This window comes from Gallinula chloropus (assembly GCF_964237585.1).
Source record: "Gallinula chloropus genome assembly, chromosome: 1".
NCBI classification, from domain to species: Eukaryota; Metazoa; Chordata; class Aves; order Gruiformes; family Rallidae; genus Gallinula; species Gallinula chloropus.
Window position 1 is genome coordinate 77,972,046 of NC_140085.1, and position 13,241 is coordinate 77,985,286.

The 13,241-nt window shown below is 34.9% G+C and overlaps 1 protein-coding gene across 1 annotated transcript in view; it reads right to left on the reverse strand.

Annotated features, from left to right (window-relative positions):
• Positions 1-490: 490 nt before the first annotated feature.
• AEBP2 (AE binding protein 2) overlaps positions 491-13,241 on the reverse strand; it is a gene marked incomplete at its 5' end in the record, with an annotated part of 46,647 nt that continues 33,896 nt past the window's right edge. The window contains 5 exons of the mRNA XM_084265083.1: positions 491-1,260; positions 2,520-2,586; positions 2,849-2,962; positions 6,263-6,330; positions 9,753-9,877. Coding sequence (XP_084121209.1) covers positions 2,532-2,586; positions 2,849-2,962; positions 6,263-6,330; positions 9,753-9,877 — 362 coding nt within the window. The 3' untranslated portion in view covers positions 491-1,260; positions 2,520-2,531. The remainder of the gene's footprint in view (positions 1,261-2,519; positions 2,587-2,848; positions 2,963-6,262; positions 6,331-9,752; positions 9,878-13,241) is intronic.

Here is a 13,241-nt window from a genome sequence, read left to right on the forward strand (position 1 = left end):
TCTTATTGTTAAAGGAAGGTGCTTTTTTTAAACAATTCTTCTGGCAGCACTAGTGAATTACAATATCCTTCAATATTATTTCTACCGTAATATATACATTTTAACTTTCATGCCTCTAGAAAAACATCTACAGTACATTTCATAATATAAAAATATATTACAAATCTGCTGAAATATTTACAAGCAATGTCCTATTATCTATATGCAACATTTTTGTCTCCATACAAAGACTAACAGGTTAGACACATCTCTATTTGTCAGTTAAAAAAATCCATGGCTTCTTGCTTATTAAGCAAGAAAATGATTTTACTTTCCTTTTCAAAGCCAACTTTGGTGCATAAAGGATTGAATTTCTAGATTTTTTTTTTAAAAAATACCATTTTCTTTACATCTAGAAAACATTAGGCCAAATAAAAAAAAAGTATACTTTACAAGTGAATGGGGATTCTAAAGGGTCAAAAAAGGAAAATAAACCACCAATAACACTAACTGCTTAAGTAGAGGTTTTTGAAAAACCGTCCATTGATATGGATCACATAAAAGCAGATCTCATTAACATACTATACTACTCCTGAAAAGGGGGTCAGACATACTGCAACACTCAACATCTTTAAACCGTACTATATGTATTCATAGTTGATTGGAAAAGACAAGCATTCCATCAACAGTTGTTTAAACATTATAAGCCAACATACTTTAGGGATCTGCAAAAGGACACGAGATTACAAATGACGAATGATTACTATCCACCATACTCAAAGGCAACAGGATAATCCCTTGGTAGCTGTTTTATTGTCTGGCATGTGTTATATTTAGTTACCATCGACAAGAAGCCTAATATGTGTTAACAGTTCTCCTGGGAATTGTGAGTAAATGGTGATGGTTACTTTTTCTTTTCATCAAATATAAACTACTGTATTCACTAAAGAAAAAAGCAGCTTAAAGAAGCAAGCATGCAAAGCCTTTTTAGTTGTTCCACTAAGTTGCCAGAAGAGTGTTTGCTCAGTCTCCCACTGTACCATTCCATGAAAATGTGGATATACAGTAATATATTAATATATTCCACGGAAGCATCAACTTCATTCACAGAATGTTTACACTAAGCATAAATATTCATTAAAAAAAAAAAAGAAAAAGAAAAAAAAAGATGGGATTTGACTAATGTGCAACTTTATTTCTAAATCCATTGTCAGTGACTAAGACTGCAGGTGTCCCCACTTGCTTGTTTTTTACCTCTTCAACCTCTTCTGGGGCATTGTTCTGCAAAAAAAGATAGCACAGTTTTACATGAAGACTCCAAGATGTACATTTGAGTCAGCTACAGTATACTATGATGCCATGACTATATAAAATCTACTTTAATTTGAAAAAAACTGAAAGCCTTTTTTTTTCCAGATAATTTTTCAAAATTTCTATTGCAGTCATTTTAGCATGACATTAATAGCTGTCACTGAATTCCCTTAAACGTTTTTTTCCCTTGCAAAGTTTTGGTCTTCAGCTTTGTTTGATCTCTCACAGTTGGTTCCAAAGCACTTTTTAATCACACACGGATCTCTCTTACTAGTACATCATTATGTGAGGGGCTTCCTCACACTCAGGAAGAGTTAGCAAGGGTTGCAAATTTTTCTCTGAGGACTTAACCTCAAACATCTTTACATTTTTATTTTAAAAGGTTATTTTGTTTTACTTTTCCAATCAAACTACTAAGTTCTGCAGAGGTAATTAATATAAATATTGTTAACACCTAAATTAGATCATAAAACAGTCGCTGTGTTATGCGGTTTTAACACACACAATTCAATTTCATAAAATTTTTATGACTACTTACATCAGCATTTCATACACTAAAGTAAGTATTTTTAATACTTACATTTACAAAGATAGCAGATATAGAATAAGGATTTATTTTCATATCGTAAACCAAGTTTTCATTAATTTGATTAGTGAAATACACTGAATCTTAAAGGTGAACTGAAAGGCTTATCATGTATGAAGACCTGAGATTAGTGTTCTAGTTACTCCTTTAAGACACTAGGTCACTGGATGTTAAGGAAGAAACACAGGAACACTGAACTTCTGTTATGGCAGAAAAAACCGCCTCCCACCCCCCAATTTAGCAAATTTTTAACTCAAGCCCATAAATATGTATCCTTGGACATTCAAAATCTTATGAGTGAATTAAGCATTTCAGATTACCTTTAAAAAACTGTACACACACAGAACTGTGGGTACTGGCAATTATGTGAGCACACAAATAGAGAAGGGGGGAAAAATCAGGAAATTATTAGAAACAAGATGGATTAGAAGCCAATCTGAAGTCCTAAAACCACAAATGTGAATGCAGCTTATAGACAAGTAACATGTACTGTCCCCTTCTGTCCCCCTCTACAGATTCTTGTATTAAAAAAATAACGGTACTTGTATACAAGTACAAATTTCAAGGTAATACTGCATGTATTACAGCTGAATACAAAATACGTAAAAATAAATTTGGACTTTAAAAAAATTGGTATACAAACCAGTATGTGATCTTAACAGAAGTGATCTTTCAGGATTCCACTGTATGTACCTCCTTTACTAGAATTTCTGTACACCAAGCACAAAAAAGTAAAATACACTTGGTAAATACACACATTCCCCGTTTCTCAGTAACTAGAGTTCAGTTCAAGAAGTTAAGTAATTCTGAAACAACTTAAGACCTCAGAACTTAACTCCTGGACGCTGACAGGATCGAGGCTCCCTGGTCTGGTGTATAATGCATTATCAATCCTGATTTTCCAACGTCAAAAAGTTAAGTGAGGCTTAAGACTGTATTTAAGTAAAGAAAGTTTCAAAATTAGGACGTTACCTGTATATGTTTGGGTCCAGAAGCAAGGCAGTATCTTTTGGTAGTTTTGATAAATGAACTACTTTAGTTTTTAACTGATGTCGCTCACTTTCATTTACCCACACATCAGGCAGACTATGAATAAATAAATAAAATAAAAATATTCAAAAAAGATCAACTGTTTTTCTTACCATAAAGTTATGTGGTAAACTAGTACACATGAAGGGGATTTTTAAAGTCATCTTCACATTTCAGTGGTTAAAAGCATCTTCACTGGAGTGAGGAAAAGGCAGCCAATCTTTTCACATTGTAATTCAAACCTTTTCAAGTTCTTAATGTGAAAAAGGTACTAAACAGAATTTAGAATATTCCAGAATATTAAACCAAACATACCACGATAATGGCACTACACTCTCCATTTTAACAATTTAATGTGAAAATGGGTAACAGGAAAAAAAAACAGATCTTGGAAAATACAGGGCATAAAGTTACTTGATGCTGTCAACAAAACAGGTAAGGGCCAGCATATACTGCAGGCACTGAACTTCTGAGTTACACTAGTTTGCTTGCTTCAAGTTCAAAGCTTTTAATATCAAAATGCTCCTTACTGCAGTTCACAATTAAATTATCTTCTGAGGAAATCCAGGAAATGGCCAGAAAATATTTTGGCTATGTAACACTGTGAGATGGAATAAAACTTGATCTTTGCACATTAAAGTTGCTTCAGAACCACTTGCAGTGAAACTTAGGGAAGGGGGCTGGAGAGAACTTATACCGTCTATCTATGGTTTTTGCTTGAATTTGTTGAAACCATATGTGCCTATTTCAGAGTGCCTTACTGCATCATCGCTTCTTTTACTGAAAGCACACTGGGTTTTAAGGCCCTGATGAGGTTTTTCAGGTAACACATTGTTAAGAGAAGGACCAGGTTTGCAGAGGTCATTCTGTCTGCCTGAAAACCTGCTTTCCTGCCTCCTTCCAAAAGTTAGCATTGACAAAGGCTGTGCTTCTGCTAGTAGGAAGAGGGGAAAAAAACCCACCCAAAACAAAACAAAATCAACAAATCACTCCCTAAAAAGCAAAACAAACCCCAAAACACAACAATCCCTGAGACTATTTTCAGCCCACAAAGTTGTTTGGGTTTTCTCTTTTTACATGAGCTACCAGGCAAAAATTTATTTCTGTATCAGGGACGGAAGTTTACATTTGCAATTAAGAATTCTAACATTCTGAAACATGTTTCAATTTGAGAAACAATGTTTAAGACTATCAGTCTAAATTAAACAGTTCATTCTCTGACCCAAGCTATATGCACCTTTACAGACTTTTGCAAATTATTAGAGTGAGTCTGGTTTTCAGCAACGAAAGTTAGCCATAACTCAAATTGATTTTTTGTGTAAACCATTCAAAGAAGGAAATGAAACAAAGAACTTCTATCCCAGTAGGAAAAGGAGTTTCTCCAATTATATTTTCCCTTTTTCAGATGAAGGCGGGGGGAGGCAGGGGTGTGTTGGCAGGGGGAGTGCCACCAACACCACTCAGGAGGGCAATAATCCATACACCTGCTAAGGTTTAAAACAGACTAAAAGGTGAAAAAGCTTAAGAACTTTTTAAAATATGCCAATTTTTGTTTTTAATAAGCAACATTCAACATTAAGATATTTTTACTAGAACCTAAATGCTGAAGATGCAAAGCAATACAAACAGCAAATAAGGAACCTTTTCACATGCAAAGTTATCTAAGAAATACATAAAGACAACAATCCAGTAAACTAATAAGTACTGGCACAAAAAGTAAACCAGTATATTTTAAAAAAGTTTTAAGATATTTAGAAGTTATTTCCCTGTTGTATAGGAAAAATACTTTAATGTACAGATAACCTAGAGCAGTTTAACAATTTCTCAAGATGACTCAGAGTAGAAAAGGTTAAATCATTATTTCTAGTTCTATCTGAAAGACTGAAGAACAGCTCAGCAGGACAGAAAGTAATCATGACTACAACTTGTCTAAAGTGTGAGTACATTGAATGTGTAAAACAGAAGACATGACCCATGATAGCTTCCTTCTATTTGCTGTTCTTAATTGTAATCAAGATGAAATTTAATCTACCAAATACTCAATAATTCAAATTCAGTACAGAAAATATACCCTCTACCTAAGACAACCAAGATCCAAGAAATACCCATGTAAAAAACATTATTCCTTCGACCTGACAAACAAAACCTACATTCTCTTGGGGATGTCTTAACATTACTGAATAACTTGTCTTCACCAATGCAGAGATTCTGTTACTGTATTCATCTGCATGAACAAAGAACTCCTTTGACCCCCTATTAGAAAAAAGTACTCTGGTTTTTAAAATTTACTTTTCATGTTCCCTGAGTGTTATATGCATCTCAAAATGCAATTAACTGTCTTTGTGTGTGTTTTACTAAGCAATTCCCCCTTATGCAGTCACATATAGTATTACCAGCTATCCTAAGGAAGTTAAAACCCACCATTTTTACTAGATTATTTAGAATATTTTTACTCTCTCCCAAGCTGAATTGAAGCTTACTGTCTATGAGTGCCACAGAGAGCAACAAAAGCTACAGACTCTTTAAAATTGCACCAAAATGCTGAACATTGCCATAGATAACTATCAGTAACCCTAGTCCTCTAGAAATGATGCGACTACTGCACATGACTAATTTGGGACACTACAAAACTGAGTAATTTAAACCACTAATGCAAAGGTAAGTTTCTGTTATGCCAAGGCTTCGCATCACCATCTCAATCACTTAAGTGGCATTGAATCTAAAAGATCCCCTTTTTGTAAAAGTTAGTCATAATTCACGCAATTATTTCACCTGAATCCTTACCTAATGAATTCTACCAATTCAGAGTTATATTCCTAGTAAAAATTCAAGTTCCTTTTAAGAAAGCACCTCTAAACCAGCATGCCCTGCTTAATTATGTGGCTGTTCATCTTAGTTTGAACTAGATGTCTCAGTAACTTCCATCTTAATATGAACTAAATGTCCCACTAAATTTCCTAAATTGAGGATTGTCATGAATCCGTAGGTAAAACAAAAGTTGTCTCACTGATAAATTCCCTTGTGTATAAGGCTGGCAAAAATCAACCTGAACTCCCCATCAGTAATTAGAGGATCTTGTTATTAATACCCACAGTGAGAAAATGCATCAAAAATAAGAGCTTCAGGTTTACCTGAACTAGTATGAGAGTCTAAAGACTTGAAAGCTAAAGTAAAAATGAATTAAAACATACATTATATTTTAAACTTCTAAATTACTTTTTTAAAGCACTTCGATAAACATGATCTTTAATTTAAATATTCAAAGTCATAACATAATTTAGTGACAGTTTATTATCTTCCCCACTGTAAATCTTTCCCCATTTAAATCCTGTATCATATCATTAGCAAAATACTCACATGTCCTCTGGTGTCCAATGAAGCAATAGTTTTATTTTTCCAGAATCTTCTTTTCTTTTCGCTATTACCTGATAATAATTACAGAAATCTTAATTAAAACCAAATCAACAGATTTTTTTCCCCTCAAAAAAATTTCTTCATGTTCAGCTGGAAAGGCAAAAAAGCTTTCATAAAAGGCAAACTGTTTTACTCTTTGGAACTCATATTAATTCTATATATAATTAGAATGTACATCTCTACTCAAAGCCTCCTGGCAAGATGTAATATTTTCCTTTAATGTTTGTCTACTGAGTAGTCCCTGGGGATTGGAGGTAAGCATCCCACAATACGTTCTTGTTTTAAAATTGAATTTTTAAACAGCTACTTTTTTCACAAATGCCACTATTGTTATATAAATGACAAATCAAATGACATGTCAAAAGACCTGTCAACAATTAACAAAGTTTAAGAACATATGTACTGCACTGATAAGGTCCCCGACAAGAATTGAGAACACCTTCCTCATACTAGCTCACAGTAGACCAGCACATAAGTCATCTCACAGACAATAAAGTTTTTAGGTATGTGACATGAAGCTAAACTCCTACCTTCAGCAAAGATAAAGTTAGAAATAAACACAAAACATAAAAAAGAAATCTGTTCATTCAGGTACAAATATATTCTTTAACACTAAACATCCCAAAAATTTACAGCATCTAGATGAACAAGGAAAAGCCACTTGCTTCCTCTTCTGTTGATTTACCCTCAGCTTCTCCTTTACTACACATCACAATACTTCATGCAGATTTTCAAATTTGCTTCAAATACCAATTCTCCCCACTGCAATAGTGATGCTCTGAAGATTTAAGCAGTTTGTAATGAACGTAAGTCCATTTAAGTTTTCAATTTAAAAATACAATTTAGCCAGTAGATGCATGCTCAGTCCAGCTTTATTTGAACAAACTCTTACTATACTTTTTAAATTTTATTCACTGTTCCAGAAACAAGCAAGAAATTTGCTTTGAATTTCTCTCTGTGAAGGAAATGTGCAAAATCATCTTAATTCAGAAATGGAGTTCTGCTGACCTCTTCTGGAAAGAGAAAAAAAATCACCCTATTGGTGAATTGCTATACAACTTTACTCACTTCATGTGTTTCAAAGTTTTAAGATTTCAAAGCACATGTAACTAACATCAATACATGTGATCACTGAATTGAAGTATCTGTAAAGCTAAAACCAATTAAGAATTGTAAGCATTCAAAGATTTTAGGGAATTAATTCTAGCCATTTTAGAAAGCTGAATGAGGCACAGAGGACAGGGTAACCTACAAGTTGGTTTCGGTTGGGTTGTTGTTTTTTTTTAATCAGTGTAACATCTGCTGTTTAGGTTAAATGGAAGTGCTTGACTTTCCATATGACAATTCAAAGAATCAATGTACAAAGAATTTTACTTCAATTAGGAAAACAAAAAATATAATGAAGCCACAGATGAAATCCAGATGGCAAAAAACATTGCTTCAAAAAGGCTTTATTGATGACTGTTCTACAGCTTTCCAAATCTATAAAGAAAATGATGGGTTTAAAAAGAAAAATTATATAAAAGGAATGCCTTTTCATAGGAGGTAAAAGGTATCTCTAGTGACTGCTTAGAAATTCTTCACATTAGTAATTTTTCACTAGGATATACACCTTGGAAAATAATGCATTGTGCTTACATTCTTATGCTGCATAAAACCCCAAAACCTCCATCACTTAAGTCAGTTTTCAGACAGCAAGATAATGTTACTTCCTATTTTTTGCCTTTCAAAATAATGCCCCTCATAATTGCATTTTTCCTTCATCTGAAGGTGGACCACACAGACCACATTACACTATGCAGCCACTCACCACTCCAATTCAATGATTTTAAGCACAATGTGTTTGCACCTGAGGTGACCGTTAGCACAGTACAGCAGTGTACACCCACAAGACTGCTTCTGTACCATCTTTGCTTTTTAAAGCCATTCTGGATTGAGTCTCATCAATATAGCTGATGTCCAGCACAAGCCCACACAATTGCAGAAGCACATTGAAACAGAGTAGCTAAGTGCTGAAATCTTAGAACAGTTCTCCCACTGGTACAACCTCTACCACAGCTGAGGTCTAAGTAATTTCAGATCTAATCAACCCCCTACCATCTTGAGTGACACGTGCACAGATAAGCTAAAAGGATTTTCACCACTTCAAGTTAATTCAAAGAAGTTTTAGAGCACATTCTTCTAATTCCATCTCTCTATGAATTATTCCAATAGCCAGAGGTGTGCTTCCACAGCCAAATAGTTAGTTTGTCAGTAACCTTTCAGATTAAAGCAAGCTGTGAATTGGAAGAGAATCTGCTTTTCTCACAGCATTGTAAAATCCTCATTGGCCAGAAAAACTAGAATGAGATTTTTATAAACAGCAACAGCTAAGCCACCTGCCACCACTTGAAGCTGATGCTCAATCCACATAAAGCTCAGGAGTAATCATTTGAGAAAAAATTCTAATACAGGCCACAAATATTTATAACAATTGTCAGTCTTGTAGAAGAGAGCAAAATAAGTTTCATGTATATAAAATCATCCTTTATTTATGGAAATGGACTAACAGCTCAATAGCTTGGATCACGTTAACCTTAAGCCATAGCTGAAGACACAGCAGTGAGCATTCCTTCCCTAGACTGCAGATCATCTTGCACTACTCTGCCAGTTTACGAAGGACCTCCCCTCATACTGTCCCATCTCTAAATCCTTTTCTTTAGTCTCTAACTTACGTGCCCACATCTCCCAATTTGGTTACAAAAGTCTGAGGTTTTACAGCTTTTTGGACTTCTGATTGTTACACCCCATATCAGTACTTATTCTCCTGTTTTCAACTTCTCTAAATTAATACACAAGCACAACTGAAATTAACAAAACAGGATACAGAAACCAGACTAAAGGCCAGTTCTCCACCTGGTACTTGCTGCCTTCCAGCAATTCACTGACATTTGGTTAATAAACTTATCAAAAGACAAAAAAAAGAAAAAGGGGAGAAAAAAATACATTTGTTCAGGATTACATTTTCTAAAATTGAAAAAAGGAATAAACAATTTGAATTTAAATATTCAATTATACAATTACCCCCAAATTATTTCTTGTGATAAATGGGCACCCTCACTCATGACTAGGGAAATGCTATCTGAATTGCAGTCTTATTTAGAAGGTAAAACCAAATTTATCTGCAACACATGCTTGCAGTTAGATATGTCCCAAAGCATATCTGACAGGAAATGTTGCAAGCTCTTCACTCTGTGAGCTACAACATCTCCTAACTCTACTTTTGAAAAGTTAATTCCATAACAGAAATTGACAAGTCAACAATATAAAATACCCACTATTACATATTTTTGTTTCAATGCCTACAGCAGTAAGAGGAAAGCATGAATCTTTCTGACATAATGGAATTTTTAGACACACAGGTAAACAGAACGCATAATATATATATACTTACAGTACTATGAAATACAACACTGTGGCCTTTTCCTAAACTTTCTATATGTGCTGAGAGGTTAAAACAGATGGCTCGATGTCTTATAGCATCCAGTGTTTGCGCATCAAAAAAGTCATGAGGTCTTGCTAGAAAAAAAATAAATTAAGAAGAGATCCTTAGTGTTCAACATACTCAAGCATGTAAGTCAGTCTGAAGTGTCATTTGTAAATAAATAGTCCTTATGGCAGTAGCACTATCTTATCAGAGTTGTAAATATTAGCTGAAAGGAAGAAATTACTCCAAGAGGGGTAGAATTCATCTAAATTTGGTCAAACCATACACCTTGTAAGCAAGAGTGAATTACACTCATTTTTTTTAAGATCCAAATGAACTTTAGTCTTAATCTTAAAACTTAAGAATTCATTAATTTTGCTGAGTACCTCTGGGAACATCCCTTGCTATCATCTCTTTAAAAAAAAAAAAGTCCCAGTACAAAGAAACTAAGCCCAGAACTCATTAATAAATGCAAGCTCTAACTTAATGTAAAAACAGCCCAGTTAGGTTTATGGGAACCTAAAAAAGACAGACCAAAATTATCATTACAGCACAGCCAGCAATTCCAATATTACTGCCGTGACTTTTAAAAAAATAACATTGAAATATTTCAAAACGTGACAGTGCATACAACTAATATCTTAAATGCAGAGTTACACCTATGCCTTGCTTCTTAACTTTTTTGCAAACAATCTGCTCTAATTTATAATCAGTAAAAGCTCTGGCTATTTCTAGTAAACACTGAGGTGCTGCAAAGAGATGAACAATGGCACCGAAAACAAAGCAAAGGGTGGGGATGTCATCCAGAAGGACCTGGAGAGGTGGACCCACACCACCTGCGTGAAAATCAACAAAACCAAGTGCAAGGTCCTGCATATGGGTCAGAGCAAGCCCAAGCATAACAGGCTACTGGGTAGAGAACGGATTGACAGCAGCCCTGAGGAGGAGGACTTGTAAGTGTTGGTGAATAAGATGCTCAACATAACCCAGCAACATGTGCTTGCAGCTCAGAAAGCCAACTGTGTCCTGTGCTGCATCAAAAGCAGCATAACCAACAGGTCAAGGAAGGTGAATCTCCTCCTTCGCTCTTGTGATACTGAACCGTGTCCAGTTCTGGGGTCCCCAGTACAAGAATGAGATGGACCTCTTGGAAAAAGTCCAGAGGAGTGCCATGAAGACGACCAAAGGGCTGAAGCACCTCTCCTCTGAAGACAGGTCAAGAGACTTGTTCATCCTGGAGAAGAGAAGGCTTTGAGGAGACCTTCCACTACCTGAGGAGGACTACAAGCAAGCAGGAGAGGGACTGTTGACAGGGGCGCATAGTGACAGGAAAGGAGTAATGACATTAAACTTAAGGAGAGTAGATTTCAATTAGATGTTATGAAGAAATTCTTTGCTGTGAGGGTGGTGAGACACTGGAACAGGTTGCCCAGAGAAGTATTCAAGGCCAGGCTGGATAGGGCTTTGGGTAACCTGGTCTAGTGAAGAGTGTCCCCACCCATGGCAGGGAGATTGGAAATAGATGGTCTTTAAGGTCCCTTCCAACCCAAATCATTCTAAGATTCTACAAAGCTGCTTGATGCTGCAGTGGAACACAAAACAAAGGATTAAGAAAGAACTATTACGAACACACACAAATACCAGCTCTTCAAGATTTTTTTTATCTCCAAGGAGTAACAATGCTGAATAGTCACATGAAAAGCTCCACACTGCTAGACATGTTTCTTTCTATGTATATGTTCTTTGATTATTAATAAACAGATTATTTTCTAGCCAAGAAGAACTGTATCACATATTACACTTCAATTTACAGTAAGTAAAGTGCAATTAACATCCATCTGATACTTTACAAGTAGTCTGAACCCAGCAAGCACTAATAAAGCCATTTTCCTTTTAGAAAGAGACTTTGATATTTAAGTGTTTCTTCAACAGTAAAAAAAATACTGTATTCTGATTTGGAGTGTAAATATCTAACAATTCTTCACTAAAAGTACTTTAGTAATCCTACTCAGCACATATTTGCATACCATTAGAAATATTTCACACTTTTAAAAAACAACTATATAGTACAGTAGTAAAATTACCTGAGCAAATAAAAGTATGAATGAAAGTGTTCTTTTTTAAGCCTCGAGAGCAGTATTTCTCTATATAACACACTGAAATTCAAACTAAAAATAGGAATTGATACCAATTTTTTATCATCCTACAGTCTGCAACAGTGATTCAGAGTTCTGTTGTCTTCATTTAAAGCAACTTCTATATTCCTTTTCACCTAAATTATCTATCCATTATTTCAAAACTAGAGATTTCACTTGAAAGTAGAATTTGCTACACTCCTGGGAGTAACTGTTGTTAAGCATTCATCTGTACATTATGTTCTGTCCTTACTCTCAGTTGGATATTGCCAATTAGGCAATCATCTCACTGAAATATTTTCTCCCTGTAAGTGGTAAGGTAGAACCACAGATTATGCTGCAGGTGGTCACTGATGTGAGCATATAAATATTTTATAAATATGAGGGAGGAAGGAAGGGAGGATGAAAAGGAAAAAAAGACAATCCCAAATTTTTGCTTTTGGTTTCACACAGTAAATTTCTTCAAGATTTACCACTGAATAACACTTCAACAGATGCAGGATAAAGGGCACCATTTGTCAAAGGTGTGTGAATGGTTTTATTTATTCCATATTGAGTGTTAATGCTATATCCTCTCTGCATCTTAAATCTATTCCGTCAAATTATTTTCAGAGTAAAGTAATTCCCCCTTCCTGCTTCAAAGTTCCAAGTGCACATCAATTAAAGTCAAATAAATCAGTCTTCATACCAGTAGCCTGCTAAATGAAATTCCAAGTCTTCAGTAACTAACACAGTCCTACTGTTAATTCAATGAACAGTAAATTTCCTTATCTCACATTTCTCCAGTAAACTCAATTATCATGCTTGTTAATAACTACAGTGTCATCTTCTCTATCGCAAAAGCAAGTGACAAAAAGTAAGCCTAACTTCAGGTTCTGAAAAATTCTTATTGAGGGGTAGCTTAAGAATAGCAATACTGTGACCTATTTTAGACATACACACTTTTCAGTATGTTTGGCTCTTTACTTCTAAATGACAGAACACACAGAGCAGTGAATGTGTAGGAGACTATCCAGAACAGAAAGCAAGATACTGACTGCAATCCTGAATTATTCTGCAACATCAAAATTTATATGCCAAATCAGATTGCTGCTACAGCACTACTAATGTAAGGAGCTATAAGGGTATCTGTAGTAAAACATGCTTTTTACTGATTTCCAAGCTCCAAAGAATACATAATGTTTAAAAGTAAAGAAATACTAAACAGTTTAAGAATCACAAGATACTACAAAAGAAAATAAATCAAGTAAGAATTCTCTTTATAGTCTAAAATCACATTCTTGTTGCATGCAAAGCCACAGTCAAGTCACCTTTTTTATTT